Here is a 16,017-nt window from a genome sequence, read left to right as displayed (position 1 = left end):
GTAGAAAAGCCCCATTTTCTTTTTATTTAAATATCCTAAATATATCACGAAGGAACATACACTGCACTTTAATGGTAAAAAGATACAAGTTTATAACATCTTATAAAAACTACCATTTAAAAGTGATCTTGTTCATTTGATATTCCCCTCCCCCAATAGCAAAATAAGTATATTAAAAAAAAAAAAAAAAAGGGCGGGGGGGGGGGGAGGGAGGGAAGGTGGGAAGGAAAGAGGAAGAGTAGGAGGGATTGTTAAGATAAAAGCCCCAGGACTGCAGCAGAGGCAAAGAGCATCTGGGGAGAGGGTTAGAAGTTGTGGCGGGACCCCACGTCTCATTTAACCCTCCAATGTCAAGCCATGGGGCACAATCAGTAGCTAAGTGATGAAAGGCTGTAGGGGGGTGGACGGAGAAGAGATGGGTACAGGGCAGGGCTAGTAGGGCCTGGTACAATGGCCCACCTGGAACGGGTGCTACTCTCTTTCCCAGGTCCCCAAATTCCATGTCCTGGTCTCTGAGAGCCTGCCCTATCTCCCTTTCCCTTCACTCCACACGCACCTGAGGCATCTGTCCAGTGCTAGGCCCCACCAGCTAAGGAGGGCTGGGGTGTTGGGCCCAGGAGCCTCTGCAAGCGCTCTTAGGCTGTGGTTTCCCTGGGGTGTAAGTGGGGCTCCTGGACCCGCTGGCGGGGGGGGGGGGCTGAATCACTCCTTTTCACCTCTTTGCTCCTCTCTCCTCACACATCACTGGCCCCAGATCCTCAACACCTGGACAACTGAACGAACCACCTGCTCCTGAGTTTCCCCCACACCCAATCCTTGGCAGGGGTGCTTCTGGTATGGTTCTTCACACATCTGCTCACACATTCCCTCTCTCCCACCCACCCAGGCAAAAGGCTGAGGCTGTGGGGGGCCAGGGCACATTCTGACCTAAGCACACGTCCATACACGTAGGCGCATAGGTCACTCCTGGGACTCTAGCCACCCACACCCCAACTCTACACAGATTAGCTGCAAGTTGACAGTGAACAAAGCCTCCTATTTTCAAAAGTGCTCATGGGACAACTGTTTTCTGAATGTAGCCTCCTTCTGAGAATACACTGCCAGATGTGAATGATCAACTCTGGCCCCAGCAGAGCCCTCTAACAGGAAAGGGGCTCACTCACACACAGGAAGATACCCTGCTTGCAGGGACAACAGGGCAGCTCCAAGGACCGAGGTCTAGGTTCTGGACCCTATCAAATGGAAGTGCCGGCATAAAGCTAGAAGAGCACAGGTGGCAAACACATTCCCTAGTGTCTCTCCCAAAGGATCTCAGGTGCCACCAGGGAAAATCTGAAAGGTGCCACACCTTTCTTTTTCCCTGGAATCCTCACATTTCAGAGGTATGGATGCCCCCCGCCCTCCCCCCCCTCCCCCGCCCCAATCTCCTCCTAATTAGGTAACAGCTAGGAATTTTCTGCTGCTGTTCCCTACATTTTGGAGGAAATGAAATCACACTTCCCGGAGTTGCCATCTCAGATCCCCACTGACACCTTGGTCAGGTTCACCAAGCATCCAGGATTACGCCATGATTACTCCCCTAACAGGTCAGGGCAGGCCACAGTGGGGGTCAATCAACCCCCTGAACCTTCCATAGCAGGAAGAGGGTTTCTTATTTCACTTTAGAAAATTCATGTTCACAAGCTCTGGCTTGGGTTAAACACCCTAACCAGCCTGTTAAATCAATCTAAAAAACTCCCTCCAAAACAAAGCCCTTCAGTCCCCTAAACTGAGTTCCTCAGCTCTTGCTGGGACCCCAAGCACCCTTCATGGTGGTGGTGGTGGGGGCTGCTTTATGCTCATCCTCCCCTGAGTTGAGGGCCAGTAAAGGGTTTGGCTCAATAATATGCCATCTCCAAGCATACAAACACAAGCACACATGTGAATGAACACACTCATGCACACGTGCGCACGCACACACACATACACCCCTGATCACTTTTTTGGGGGCAGATAAGGTGGTGGTGTTGGGGCAGAGAGGAGCAAAGAATACAGTTAACAATAAAACCCACAAAAGGTTTCCTCCTCAGTCCTTTCTCTGCAGCACCTCCCTCCCCTGCATTCTTTGTCGGGTAGGGATGGCCATTAAGAAGGAAGCCAAGATCTTGTTCTTTGGGACCAAAAGCCACACCCCTATCTCCTTTACCTGAATACAGTGATAGGACTGGGCAGGGAAAGCAGCTCACACTGCTCAACAGTCATGTTAGGGGACACCAAACTCCTTTGTTTCCTGAACAGTTGTTGCCCAACTTGGGACTAGTCTCGGGTTGTTCCTAAGAGGGCACAAGGAGAGAGAGCCCACTTTGATATCCATGACTACCTGCTCGACACCTTTGTCTGGCTCAGGAGTCAATGGCAGCGAGGTAGCCACAAACTATGTCCAAGATCGAGTGCCCAAAAGGGGCACGAAAGGGCTTCATGGGCCACTCTCACCCAAGTTTCCTCCAAAAGGCACTTGAGCTGACCCCATTAGGTACCAGTGTGGCCTGGGCCATTACATCAGCCCTGGGCACAATTCTTGCTCTTTCCCAAAGGAAATCAGAGGTACCTGTCCACTCCAGTTGGACCCAGCCCTCGTCTGCTCCTCCCACCATTCTTCCTTCTGTCCCTACAGTGTATAAGGAGGCCAAAGTAAGCTCAGCTACCACCCCTGATCCTACTCTCCTTCAAAGAGGAGGTGAGGTGCAGGGCTGCGGAACACTGAGGATCAACTGCAACTAAAAACTCAGTTTTGGGGAGGGCTGGACCAGCCATAGTCCCTGCTTTGACCAGGGCTCTATGCCTCCATATTACCTTTATCCACAGTGTACCTGCTAAAATTGCTTTTGAATAAACAAAAACAAGAATAGAACAAACAAACAAATCCCTCTCCCCAATCCTTTCCATTTCAGCTGCCAGCTGGAGTCCAAGGTTGTGGGAGCCACACCAGTCTTGGTCCTGTACCTTGAGTCCCCACCTATAACCTCAGCCAAGGGTCCAGGGACTAGCTTCCCTACCCAGGAATGCTGTAGGAACTTCCCCGAGATACTCATAGTCTCAGATTATTTACAGAGCTGAGGCTCTGAGGCTGCTGTCCCCTGATGCACTCTTCTGGTCTCCTGGGTCCACTCCTCCAGGAGGGGGACAGGTACAGACGGGGTGGTGGTGGGACCATCAGACCAGAGGGGGTGCGCTCTTCGGTAAATTCTTCTGATCACTCCCACCACCCAGGGCCCCTTGCGCCTATAGAGAAAACTGCCCGTCGGAAGTCTTGGACTGGCACCCTTGGCACATCCGTTTGTGTCTGAGTAATCGATCTGTCCGAGAAAAACACTGAGAAGAAAGGAAGGATTAAGTGCTTGAGAGGAGAAACTCAGCTACCTGTTGGCTAGTTGTCTTCCCCACACGGGAGGCACAGGTCCCATTCCATATGCCCTCAGCATGTACACAGAAGGCAGGAGCACACAGTGGTTAAGAACACAAGCTCTGAAGTCCGAATCCTGGCTCTACCAATTAGTAGCTGTGCAACCTTGGACATGGTATCTAACAGTACTTAATCGGTACATTCATCTGCAATGGGACTAAAAGTACCTACTCACAGAATGGCTGCTTTATTCATCCAATATTTATTGAATGTCTGTCTCAAGGCAGGTACAGTTCTTGGGGTTGAGGATAGAGTGGAGAACCAGAGGGGCAAATTCTCTGCCTCGTGGAGTTTTTATTCTAGTATTTTGAGACTCAGTTTAAGAGGGTGGAGCAAAGCAACCAGGAAATGTTAGCTGTTATCATTTCTCATGTTTTGTTCTTGTCTTGTTTTGGTCCAAGCTCTTACATTCTCATCAGATCAGATATGACCCCGAGGGCAGAGATTGTATTTCTCCTTCCAGGAGCACCAGCTCCAAAGTTGGACTGAATCTTGGCTCTACCCTTGATCTGCTGTATCCTTAGGAAACTTAACCTCTTTAAATCTCAATTTCCCCACATGTGACATGACGGGAACACAGCTAGTTTATGGAGTTAACATGAAGATTAAATAAAATAATCTATGTCAAATATGCTCTCACAGTGCCTGGCACAAAATAAGTCCTCAAGAAATGCTGCTATTGTTATTACAATTATTCTTATGGCCCCTCCCTACAATCAGCAGTAAGGCCAGAGAGATACACCTCCCACTGAGGTACTAACTCTATCATGGCCAGGAATACTAGATGGTCCCTTGTCGGGCAGGGGATGGGAACTGGCCCTGGTTCTTGGTGAAGGCAAAATCCACGTGTGGGGTGGATGGATGACATGTGAGCTTACCTGATGACACCGTTCACACTGGTAGGGCTTTTCGCCACTGTGCACACGCTTGTGACGCTCCAGGTGGTATTTCTGGATGAAGCGCATATCACATATATCACACTCAAATGGCTTCTCACCTGGCCCAGGTGGAGAGAGAAATTAATATAAGGAGGTACACATGGCAGGGATTTCATTTCAGGTATTTTTCCAGAAATTTTAAATTTCAGCAATGTGCAGACACCTAATGGGAAAGGTCCTCAAAGCTGCTGTTCTCAGTGACACCAGATTGTAACAGAGCCATGTGATTTCTCTAGCTCACTCACTCACCTTCCTCCTCTATTTCTAATACCCAGCCTTTAAAACAAACCCAACAAGAGCTATACACACACACACAATACAAACCATAGACTATTCTCCTCTGAAAATACGAGCAAAAGACTTACCAGTATGAATTAGGATGTGCCTCTTGAGGTGGTAACTGCTCCTAAAGGCTCCAAAGCAGTGTTCACAAATAAAATTTTTGGGAATCTTTACTTGAAAAGAACCATTTTGTTCCACTACCACCACCTGGGGGCAACAATCAGGCATGTCATAAGGCTATCCCTCTGCCTCCTTTTTGCCTCCATTCTAATCTGGGTCAATTTCCAGTTGCCAGACAAAGTAATCTCTCTGATGTTGTCATCTCCCACACTGCTTACTAAGAGACCCTCTGAGGAAGAAGGTGGGTGTGGGTAAGCTGTCTGCCCCCATCAAACTCAACACTCTGAATGTCTACCTGCCTCTTTGGCACAGGATCCCATGCTTCCCTGATCCTCCTTCCCTCACGAAGGATGTTCCAGAGAGGGCAGACATCAAATACCAAAGTGACCTATGGATGAAATCTGAGTGACACACTCACTGGCTATTAAGTGACCAAAACATCTAGGGAAAGTTTCAGGTTGAACCACAGAGGGAAGAAGAGGAGGATCACCCCATTACAAAACAGTACCAACTTGGGGATTACCCCATTACCTGCCTTTTTAACAGTCTTCTTTGAATGAGAGGCCTCAGCCAAGCTGTCATCATCTTTGCGACTACGGGACTTATCGCTGTCTTTTCGGTGGCCCTTTGAAAACAAATCAAATCTAAACTCACAGTCTATCTTAGAACACAAGACAGGAAAACAAACTTGTCTGCTTTCAGACAAGTTATAAATGAGAATAACCACCTGCCCCAAAGGTTTAGAGAACATACCCATCCATTTCCTCTGCAAGTACTATGGTGTTAAGGGTTGTAGGTATAGAAAAGACCTTCCTTAGCTCTCTAAAATACCCATATTCATTCATTCCCCAGCTGGATCCTTTTTTCCCCAGTTCCCTAAACAGAAGCACCGAGGAATCAAAACTCGACATCTCCTGGCAGAGAGCTTGGGCCACCCAATCCCCAGGTGCCACAACGGACTCAAATGCTGTACCTGACTCGAGCACCTCAGCACATCAGGGCTACCTGCCCGTTCTCCATTCTCGGCCTGCTTGCTGGCAATCTGGCTCAGCATCATCTTCTTGCTGGCTGCAGTGGGAACCAAACTCACACCTGCTAGGCCTTCACAAGCCAGGAGACTTGCCTAAGTTAAAAGGAGATGAGGTGTCAGGTCACCTGGCAGGGCAGGGCAAAAACACGCTGCCATCTTCTATAGAACTACCTTTTCCACCCTGCCACAAACAAAGTGCTTCTCTAGGGAGTGTCCCTCTTACTGCGAAACTCTGCTTCCTTCAAGAGTCCTCCCTAACTCACCTCACCAGGAACAAGTTACTTATTTTGTCATTCATCAGCATTTAGGTATACATCCAGTGAATGACCAAGTATTATCAACACTTTTGGCATTAATAGAGTGCTAGGTATAGTGTGTGGTGTGTCTGCGTGTTACTAGGTTTTCTAGGCCTTGTGAATGGGCATGAGTGTCTGCCCTGCTGACTCACTGAAAGGGGAGATTTCTAGCAGACCTTGCTTCCTTCCTCTCTCAACAGCAGCTTCAGAGCCCACTTATGATTGGCAGACCTCACTGGTGCCACATATATATTCTATCAGGTTCTACAAACATGTTTATCAGTAAAATTAGGTCATTTCTCCCTTTGGATTTTAAACTCCCTATGTGCCGTCAATTGTAAGAGATATAAAAATTAAATCACTTGGAAGGATTTTAGGATTGAATTATCACTTTCTCTTGACTCCCACGGTCATTTATCTGTGTGCATATCCATATATTTTCACATCCTCTGTTCTATATACACTTTAGACAATACTTAAACAAAGGATGATTAAGAAAATTTCCTTTTTATGGCTACCTTCTTCCAACTGACTTAGTCTAGCCAGCACTAGAGAATTTACTCTTTTTACTGAAGAAATACCTTTTTTGGGGGGGGGTGGTGAGGGGGAAGAAACACTTCAAAAAAATAGTTGGTCAGCAAACTTCCACAAGTGACTTATTACAAAAATTCCTCTTAGAAATTCCTTTTAGGGGCACCTGGGTGGTTCAGTTGGTTGAGCATCCGACTTCAGCTCGTGTCATTTTCTCACCAGTCCCAAGTTCGAGCCTCATATCAGGCTCTGTGCTGACAGTTCAGAGCCTGGAGCCTGTTTTGGATTCTGTGTCTCCTTCTCTCTCTCTGCCCCTCCCCAGCTTGTGCTCTTTCTCTCTCTCCAAAATAAATAAACATTAAAAAAAGAAAGAAAGAAAGAAAGAAATTCCTTTTAGTATATCCTAGGATCCCTTCTCTCTCCTTCAAGGGCTTTGGATAGAAAAGTCTACAGGTGAAAAGCTTAGCTCTGCCATTTACACTGTACAATCTTGGGCAAATTACTCTCCCCCTTTGGGCCTCAGTTTCCTTAAATGCAAAATGTTTATGAGAGTATCTACTCTCACATGGTTGATGGGAATGAAACTAAGGTATAAATGTCTAGCAGGGCCCAGTTAGTGATTAGTGAAAGGCAGTGTTCTCAGAACAAGAGTGAACATGATGCTGTGAAGTGGGTTGCAAACAAAGAAAGAAGAAACTGAAGGGCTCCTAATCTGCATGGAAAGGAGGAAGCTATGCATGCAGCTGGAAGGAAGCCAATTATACTGTAATCAGGCTGCCATCCTGGTGAGACTGGTAGGGGAGGGTCCCTGGAAGAAAGCTGGGAGCAGCTCTGGGGGTGCCTGCACATGGCTTTGCTATCCAGACTTACAACAACCTATTACATCATCCTGTCTCTCCAATCCATCCTGTACCCTCACAGTGACAATTACTTTCTAAATACACTGACCTGACATCACTCTGCTACTTAACATTCTTCAGAGAGTTCCCATTCCTTACAAAGTCTAATTCCTTAGCAAGGCATAAAAAGCCCTGGGATTATACTCTTACTTCTCTAGGAAACAACTCCCTCACCCTAACTTTTCCCTCTAGCATTACCTATCCTATCCCCCTCACCCATTTGAATCTTTTCTTCCTTAACCAGCAAACCCTGCAGTACTCCTAACCTCATCGCATTCTCCCATGCCTCTAGGCCTCTGCCCATGCAGTTCTCCTTATCTGACTGCCCTGTTCTGCTTGTCTACCTAGGAAAATCCTCTGTATCCTTCAAGCTCCATCCGCTTTTTTCCATCCAGGCAGAGGTACCCTTCTCTCCTCTGCAGCGTACATACCTCTATTATTGCACGTTCCTTCAATCAACAGATTCATTGATTGCTAGCCAACCACCATGCAAGGTATTGTGAATATAAAGATAAATAATAGACTGTTTCTTCATTTCCCGCCCCCCGCCCCACCCCGACTAGCCTGGAAGCTTGCTGGGGACAGGGACAATCTTATTCATCTTTGTATCCCCAGCACAATGCCTTGCATGTAACAGGAGTTCAATTAATTCCTGTTGGAAAAAAAAAACAAATGAAGCATTCACCAGACTGTTCACTCCCTCATGCCCCTCAGCACTTAATGTACCAAAGTGTAAGCTGAGTAGTTGTTTTGCAATGTCCCATCAGTGCCTGTGATGCAGAATAGCCTACCTCCTTCATTTGACTGGAAGCTCCCTGAAGGCAGGGGCTGTGGCCTGTCTCCTTTCCTTCCTCTAGATCTCCCCCTGGTGCTTAATACAGAGCTTGGCTCACTGGGTTGGTCAATATGTTGACTAGGACAGCATTCAAGAGTGAAACTGCAAACACGCTTCCCAGTGATCTTGAAGGAGGAGGATTCTATAGCTTTTTACCTGAGCCATGCTGATTTCTCACTTATGCAACCCAAAAGTTCAGGAGTTTCTCAATCCACCTTTCCTAAGACACTGTTGTTTGAAGAACTGTCACCAAATCACTGTAACAACTCCTTCATGTCCCTTCAGTCCTGCTGCCATATTGAATTGCCTTTGTCTTCAGACAGAGCTTAGTGTCCTCCAAGGGGAAGATGGATGTTCCAAGAATCCCTGGACTCTGCCTGGATCCTGCCTATGGTCTGAAGAAAAAGCTTGCCAGTCTTGATTTTCCAACTGAATCCTCTCGTTGAAGTTCACGATCTGTTTCAGAAACCTGAAACCAGAAAGGAAATGGGGCTGTTAGGTGCAACATTCTCAGGCCATACGACCTGTGGTAGGTTGAACTTTTTTTTTTTTTTTTTTTTTTTTTTTTTTTTTTTTTTGCTGGGCGCTCTCCGTGAACCTCAGAAAGAGGACATTAGTCAAGCAGAGTTTTCTTTCTAGGTCAGGAGTAGAAACTGGTCTCCTGGGCAAAGAGGAGCTGCCAACAGGAGTAAAAGTAATTGGGGCCTCTCATAGAGGAGCCGCAACGGGCCAACTGCTTGGATTTGCCATCTTAGGAATAGAAGGGGGCGGAGGCCCCTCGGGGCTTTTGTGCCCAGTGGGCCGGCCCGCGAACCTCGCACTCTATTAAGGAGGCCAGAACTGGGGTAGAGGACAGCTCGAGGGCTATCGCTGGACGCTTGAGCGGCAGGCAGCAACCGGACTGGCAGTGCGCGCCGGGCCGGCCCACACGTGCGCGTTCTCCGATTCCGCCCGAAGGTACGGAAACTCGCTGCGGAGGTGGAAGGCAGGCAGGCGGACGGACGCCGGCGCTGCGCGTTCCCTCCCTCCTCCTCCTCCAGCCTGCCAGCCAGCCACCCAGCCGCAGCGCCCCACCGCAAGAAGCCGGAGGAGAGCGCCGAGGAGCGCGCGAGGTGCGTGCTCGCGCCCGCGTCCCCGCCAAGCAAGCCCCCTCCGCCGGGCCGGCGACGCGGCGGGACTGGCGGGCGGGGGTGGGGGGCGGTACGCGCGCGCGCGCGGCCCCTTCCCCTCTCCGGCCCCCTCCCTTCGCCACGCGCCCCTCCTCCCTTCCCCTCCCCCTTCCCGCGCGGCGCCCCACGGCCTGCTAGCTGCTGAGGCGCTGCCGCCGGCCCGGACGACGCTGCGCTCCCTGAGGCGTGCTTCTACCTGCCAGGCGCGGCCTCTCGCAGTCTCCCCCGCCGCGCGGCGCCTCCTCCAGGTCCCAGCGCACCGTGCCAACCCTGTGGCCGTCGCTGCCCTGCCGGGACCGAGGCAAGTTTACAAACACCAACCCGGGGCCCGATTCCCCGGAAGTACTTCCCCCTCCCCCTCGTCCTCTTAGCCGAGCCGCAATATCCACTTCCGGGCTCGGAGCCTGGACCGGCGGGAGCAGCCAGAAAGGGGGTGAGGCTGAGGACGCTGGGAGGGGGTGCAGCTGGTGAGTGGGCGGTGCCGGCGCGCGGAAGGACGGGAAGAGGGAAGACCTGCTGTACAGCGCGTGCGCCATGGTACGGGCGCGCCTCGGCGGCCATCTTGGCTGAGGGCAGGAACGAAGACCGTGAAGTGACGTTCTCCGGGAGCTGTTTGATGGGTTCTGCTAGGTGGGCTGGTTAAGTAGGGCTCCTTGGAAAAGCGCCATCAGTCTCCCTTCTTCGCGGACGTTTTCCGTGTCGCTTCTCAGCCTGGAGCCCCAATAGAGCCTGAATAGTTTGTACCCAGCCTTTTCACGTAACTCGGCCGAGATCCTCTTTATCTGAGTTTTCTATCAGGCCCAGCTCCTAGGTCCTCTTATCTGAGTTTTCTATCAGGCCCAGCTCTGCAGATTTGGGGGGCGCCCAGTCAGCTGGGAGAAGAGTTAACTTTGCACGGGTCTGCAGTGTACACACACCGCGCACCCCGAGGCCAGTCTTGTTACCTTATACCGCTTATTCCTTCATTCCAGACTTTCCAGCTTCTGACATTAGTCTCCTCGTCTGGAGGAAGAAGCCATAGGACTCCCCTCAGTGGACTAGTTTCGTTAGAGACTTGGTGATGCAGGGTGGCCCCTGGGCCAGAGACTTGGTGATGCAGGGTGGCCCCTGGGCCCGGCGTTAGGAAAATGGAAACTGGAGCCTGTCTTCAAAATCTCCCAACTTTAGCTATTCGGGAGAGGTCCCGCTAAAGATGGACTATGTCAAGTGTACTTAATGGAAGGAAATGTCAATTCGATTTAGGTCCCAGCTTCTGCTGTAGGTGCCATCAGGTTGTGAGTTTAGAAGAATTAATTGAATATCAAAAGAAAAAAAATTATGAAAGAAGAAAGGAATTCCCAACTATTTGTATAATACAGGTTTCATTTCCCTGAGCAATTCATGTTTTGAGCCATTGACCGCAAACCTTGGTGCTCTTAGACTTGTAAAATTGAGATAACATAGAGAAACGTCATCAGAAATGAGGCTTTAATTTAAAAAAAAAAATTAGTTCATATTTATTTTGGCAAGTCCACACACACAAAAGAATAAAAGGCAAAAAATGTTAAGTTTCCTCTTCTACTATCCTATGCTCCTGAAGATAGTCACTTTTATCAGTTTGGCAAATACACCTCCAGGCTTTTTTCTTTTTCTTTTTTTATAATTTTTAAAAATGTTTATTTATTTTTGACACAGAGAGGGACAGAGCATGAATGGGGAGGGGCAGAGAGAGAGGGAGACACAGAATCCGAAGCAGGCTCCAGGCTCTGAGCTGTCAGCACAGAGCCCGACGCGGGGCTCGAACTTACAGGCAGTGAGATCATGACCTGAGCCAAAGTGGGACGCTTAACGGACTGAGCCACCCAGGCGCTCCAGGCTTTTTTCTATGTTCATACAAAACTTTTCTTTTTTTTTTTCCATCCAGAGTATATTTATTGAGCACTACAGTGCAAGACACAAGTGCTACATTGTAGACATCTAAGTTCTTTAACATTTTAACAGCTGTTGCGTAAAATTCCAACTTATATTGGTACTTTGATTTGTCTGGACTCATTCTGATGAACATTTAGGTTAGTTCCATTATTTTGTTTTATAAACAGTGCCATAAGGAATATCTTTATATAGGTATCCTTTTGTGCTTATGGATTTGTAGACAGGATATGTGCATTTAAAATTTTAATTCTGTAAAATTGAATTTCAGTTTGTAACAATTTACATGCTCACTCACAACCACGTGTGAATGTCTCCATTTCCTACAACATAGCAATACTGGATACTATGAATTTTCAGTGCAGTTGCCAATTTGATAGATGAAAAATAGTAATTTCATCGTTTAAACTTGCATGTCACTAATACTGGAGTTGACAACTTCTGTTGCTTCTTTTCTAAGTTATATTAACTTTTTACTTGTTATATGCATTTAAAATCCTTTCTCTTAGTTTTTCAGTTGTCTTTCAGCCCCCCCCCCCTTTTTAGAGCAAGTTATGCTTTATGTGAAAATATTTGAAATCTCCTATCAAAAATAAGAATAAGACAGGAATGTTTACCATCAAAGCTAATATTGTACTGGAGCTCCTGGACATTGAGAAGTCTCATTATTTTCATGTGGTATATTCATCTAGAAAGGGAATTGATTGACAAAATACTAAACTAGGAGCTTAGCAGCATGGCCAGATATGAGGTTAACAAACAAAAATTGTATATATCAAATATAAGAACAATAACATCATAAAAATGAAATAATCTCACAGTAAGAATATTACATTTCTAAAAATTTTTTAATGTTTCTTTTTGAGAGAGGGAGACAGAGCATGAATGGGGGAGGGGCAGGGAGAGAGGGAGAGACCGAATCTGAGGCAGGCTCCAGGCTCTGAGCAGTCAGCACAGAGCCAGACTCAGGGCTTGAATTCACAAACTGTGAGACCTGAGCCGAAGTCGGATGCTTGACCGACTGAGCCACCCAGGTGCCCCCAAGAATATTACATTTCTAGAAATAAATTTAACAGAAAACTACAAGTCATATACTAAGAAAACCAGACTATCTTAGTGAAAGACAAAAAGGTCTTAGTTAAATGAAGAGTTTTACCATGTCTGTGAATAGAAACACTTGTGTAATGGCATAAGTTTTTGCCTTAGATTAAGTTAAGTTCTAATTAAAACAGGACTTTGCATGGAACTTAGTCTGATTTTAAATTTTTGATGGAAAAGAATAATTGCAAAGAGAGCAAAAATTGTTTTGGAAAACATGGAGTGGGTAAAATAATGAGGGGGGGATAAAGCCATGAGTTATCTTTAACCACTTTAATGGTGTCTTTCTCTATACAGAATTTTAGAAGTTATCCATAGTCAAATCTGCCTGCGGCTTTTGGGTTTCTCTGATGCTATCTTAAGATTTAAAAAATATTTCCCTGTAGTTCCTTCTTTTTCTTTTCTTTTTTTAAATTTAGTCAGTTAACATGTAGTGCAATATTGGTTTCAGGAGTAGAACTCAGTGATTCATCATGTACATAACAACACCCAGTGCCCATCGTAAAAAGTGCCCTCCTTAATACCTATCACCCATCTAGCCCATCCTCCACACACTTCCCTCTGTCAACCCTCAGTTTGTTCTCTATTGTTAAGAGTCTCTTTGGGGCACCTGGGTGGCTTACTTGGTTAAACGTCCGACTTTGGCTCAGGTCATGATCTCTTGGTGTGTGTGTTCGAGCCCCACATTGGGCTCTGTGCTGACAGCTTGGAGCCTGCTTCGGATTCTGTATCTCCCTCTCTCTCCCTGCTCCTCCTCTACTTGTACTCTGTCTCTCTCTCAAAAATAAACATTACAAAAAAAAGTCTCTCCCCATAGTTCCTTCTGACATTCTTATAGTTGTATATTTTCAGCTTTTGTCTTTCTCTCTGCTGCAGTTTATTTTTGTGTATAGTAAGAGGTAGTTAGAAATGCCAGACCTAAAAGTAACCAATACTGTAGTGGGAGAGGTACTAGCCTAGAATTCAGAAAATCAGAGATCTAGGCTTGCTGTCGTGTCTCCTTTGTAATCTTGGACAAATTAACTCTGGACTGAGAGTCCTCATCTTGAAAGCTGGGGCGAATAAATAAATACCTTTCTGGCTAATTTCTGGCACTACTGCCAGGATCAAATGAGGTCGTACATGAGAAGGCTTTGAGAAAGAAGAAAACCCTTTGCAAATTTTCTAAGTTATCATTGATACAGATTTTTGGTCTATGCAAATAAAATGTAAGTGGAATGCAGCATTATTCTTCAGTATCAGGTAATAGTTGGTCTATTCATCCAAATGTTTATTGAGTGCCTTTGTGCAAGACCTTGGGGGAAGGGAGTGGAGAGTTGGGAAGATGAAAACTATCTTTTTTTTTTTTTTTTTGAGTGCCTGTTTTGTATTTAGTGCTTTCCTTAAAGATAAGACCTTAACCCCCCAGGACTTTACAATCTAGAAGCAGAGAAATCACTGTACATATGAGGAGAATTGGTGCCTTTATGGATGTGGGTATTGAGTCCATGGGATTTGTTAGCAGGTGGACAGTACAGAGGTCGGTGTTGTCACTTTCTAACAATTAGCCTGGCAGAAAGTGCTTTAAGAAACTGCCCTGGTCTTTTTTGCCCACAGGCAGGCCTCCTCCTGCGTGACTTCCCTAACTTCTTTGGCGCTGCTCTTCGCTCAGGCCCACCCTATCAGTTATTCAAATAGTATCCTAACATTCCTGATTAGTCTTTTCCTGCACGAGCTCTTTATCGCCTTTAAGACCTGAACGTTTTCCCTTTGAAGACTGCCCTGGGCCAATCTGAGCAGAATTAACCAGCCCTGCCTTTCCTTGTGAGCATTCCATTCTATTGTGGCAAGGGAGCCTTTATTTTACCTGTCCACCTCCCTACTTGTCTGTCAGCTGGAGCTCACAGGGCAGACACAGCCCCCCAGGCAGATACTGAGTCAGTGTTTGCTGAACTAGCTGAGCCCGTTCCTCTCTCTGAGAGCCTTTTGGGTTGTGTAATAGAAATGAGCAGTATATAGCTGGCTACCTTTGTGACCAGTTAGACCTTTTTAATGATAGTGGATCAAGGAGTTGGGAAACCATGTGAGGTACTAGGGCCATTCTTGAGCCTGGTGATTTTTTATATTTTAGAGTTCTTACTGCTCCCTAAATTCCTTAATTTTTCTTGTTGATTAAAAATAACCTTTATTTTACGGGGCGCCTAGGTGGCTCAGTCGGTTGAGCGTCCAACTTTGGCTGAGGTCATGATCTCACGGTTCGTGGGTTCGAGCCCTGCATCGGGCTCTGTGCTGACAGCTCAGAGCCTGGAGCCAGTTTCAGATTTCATGCCTCCCTCTCTCTCTGCCCCTCCCCCACTCGCTCTCTGTCTTCCTCTGTCTCAGAAATAAATAAACATTAAAAAAAATAATGACCTTTATTTTAATTACACATGTAATATGAAGTTATCATATAAAGTTTTAAAAATATAGGTGTATAAGAAAATCAAAATAGGGGCACCTGGGTGGCTCAGTCAGTTAAGCGTCTGCTCTTGATTTTGGCTCAGGTCATGATCACACGGTTCGTGAGATCGAGCCCCATGTCAGGCTCTGTGCTGACATTGTGGGAGCCTGCTTGGGATTCTCTCTCCCTCTCTCTCTGCCCCTCCTCCGTTGTGCATGCATGCTCTCGTCTGTCAAAATAACATGAAAAAAAATTTAGAAAAGAAAATGAAAATTATCTGTACTTCCAATATCCAGGAATAACTGTTATTAATATTTTGAAGGCTTTTTCCATCTTTTTAAAGTCTTTTAAAAATGCATGGGAAATGACTGCTAACAGGTATGGGGTTTCTCTTTGGGGTGATGAAAATGTTCCGGAATTAAAAAGTGTGAACGACGTACAACTTTATGAATATCCTAAAAAAAAAAACCAACCCACTGAATTGTACAATTTAAAAGGGTGAACTTCCTGGTATGTGAGTCATATCTTAATAAAGCTGTTAGTCTTCTAAAAATGTTTATAGATACATACAGTGTTGCCTTTTTCTCACCTGAGAGCAAGTTGCAGATATCATGCTCCTTTTCTGCTAAATGTTTCCGCATATGTAAGAATATTCTGTTACATAACCACAATTCAGTGATCAAATTCAGGAAATTTAACACTGACCAAATACTAATATTTATGATGCCATGCACAGTTAGTTTCCACCAGTTGTTCCAATAATGGTCTTTGTGGCAGGTTTGTTCTTCCTTATCCAGGAGCCGATTTAAGTTCACACATTCCTTTTTAAATTTTTTTTTTTTTTTTTTTAAAAGAGAGAGTAGAATTGGGGGAAGAGGAGAGAGAGAGAGAGAGACAGAGAGAGAGAGAGAATCCCAAGCAGGCTCGGAGCTCTGTGCTAAGCCCGACATGGCCCTTGATCTCATGACCAAGAGATCATGACCTGAACTGAAATCAGGAGTCAGACACTTAACCGCATAACCGACTGAGCCGCCCAGGTGCCCCTCAAAC

The 16,017-nt window shown here is 46.4% G+C and overlaps 2 protein-coding genes across 4 annotated transcripts in view; one reads left to right on the top strand and one right to left on the bottom strand.

Moving 5' to 3' along the window:
- Position 1: 1 nt before the first annotated feature.
- On the bottom strand, positions 2-9,850 carry ZNF740 (zinc finger protein 740). Of its 2 annotated transcripts, XM_045466641.1 has the most exons (7): positions 9,739-9,850; positions 8,530-8,842; positions 5,756-5,905; positions 5,318-5,407; positions 4,746-4,869; positions 4,321-4,439; positions 2-3,351 (listed from the first exon to the last, which is right to left on the bottom strand). In XM_045466641.1, exons 2-7 carry the CDS (start codon positions 8,536-8,538, stop codon positions 3,262-3,264), a joined length of 582 nt encoding a protein of 193 aa, XP_045322597.1. In that variant the 5' UTR covers positions 8,539-8,842; positions 9,739-9,850; the 3' UTR covers positions 2-3,261. The 2 variants fall into 2 exon arrangements, with proteins under 2 accessions (XP_045322597.1, XP_045322598.1); XM_045466642.1 differs by lacking the exons at positions 8,530-8,842; positions 9,739-9,850 and adding an exon at positions 8,330-8,523.
- CSAD (cysteine sulfinic acid decarboxylase) overlaps positions 9,214-16,017 on the top strand; it is a 30,938-nt gene continuing 24,134 nt past the window's right edge. Inside the window, exon 1 of one of the 2 annotated variants that reach the window (XM_045466640.1) lies at positions 9,214-9,485. The gene's annotated coding sequence lies outside the window, so the exon portion shown is untranslated. Of the gene's footprint in view, positions 9,486-9,741; positions 9,844-16,017 lie in introns of those variants that run through there. The other variant, XM_045466639.1, reaches the window with a different exon arrangement.

The sequence above is a fragment of the Leopardus geoffroyi genome, chromosome B4 (assembly GCF_018350155.1).
Source record: "Leopardus geoffroyi isolate Oge1 chromosome B4, O.geoffroyi_Oge1_pat1.0, whole genome shotgun sequence".
Taxonomy (NCBI): domain Eukaryota; kingdom Metazoa; phylum Chordata; class Mammalia; order Carnivora; family Felidae; genus Leopardus; species Leopardus geoffroyi.
Note: the sequence above shows the minus strand (reverse complement) of the source record. Positions and strands in the feature narration are given on the sequence as shown.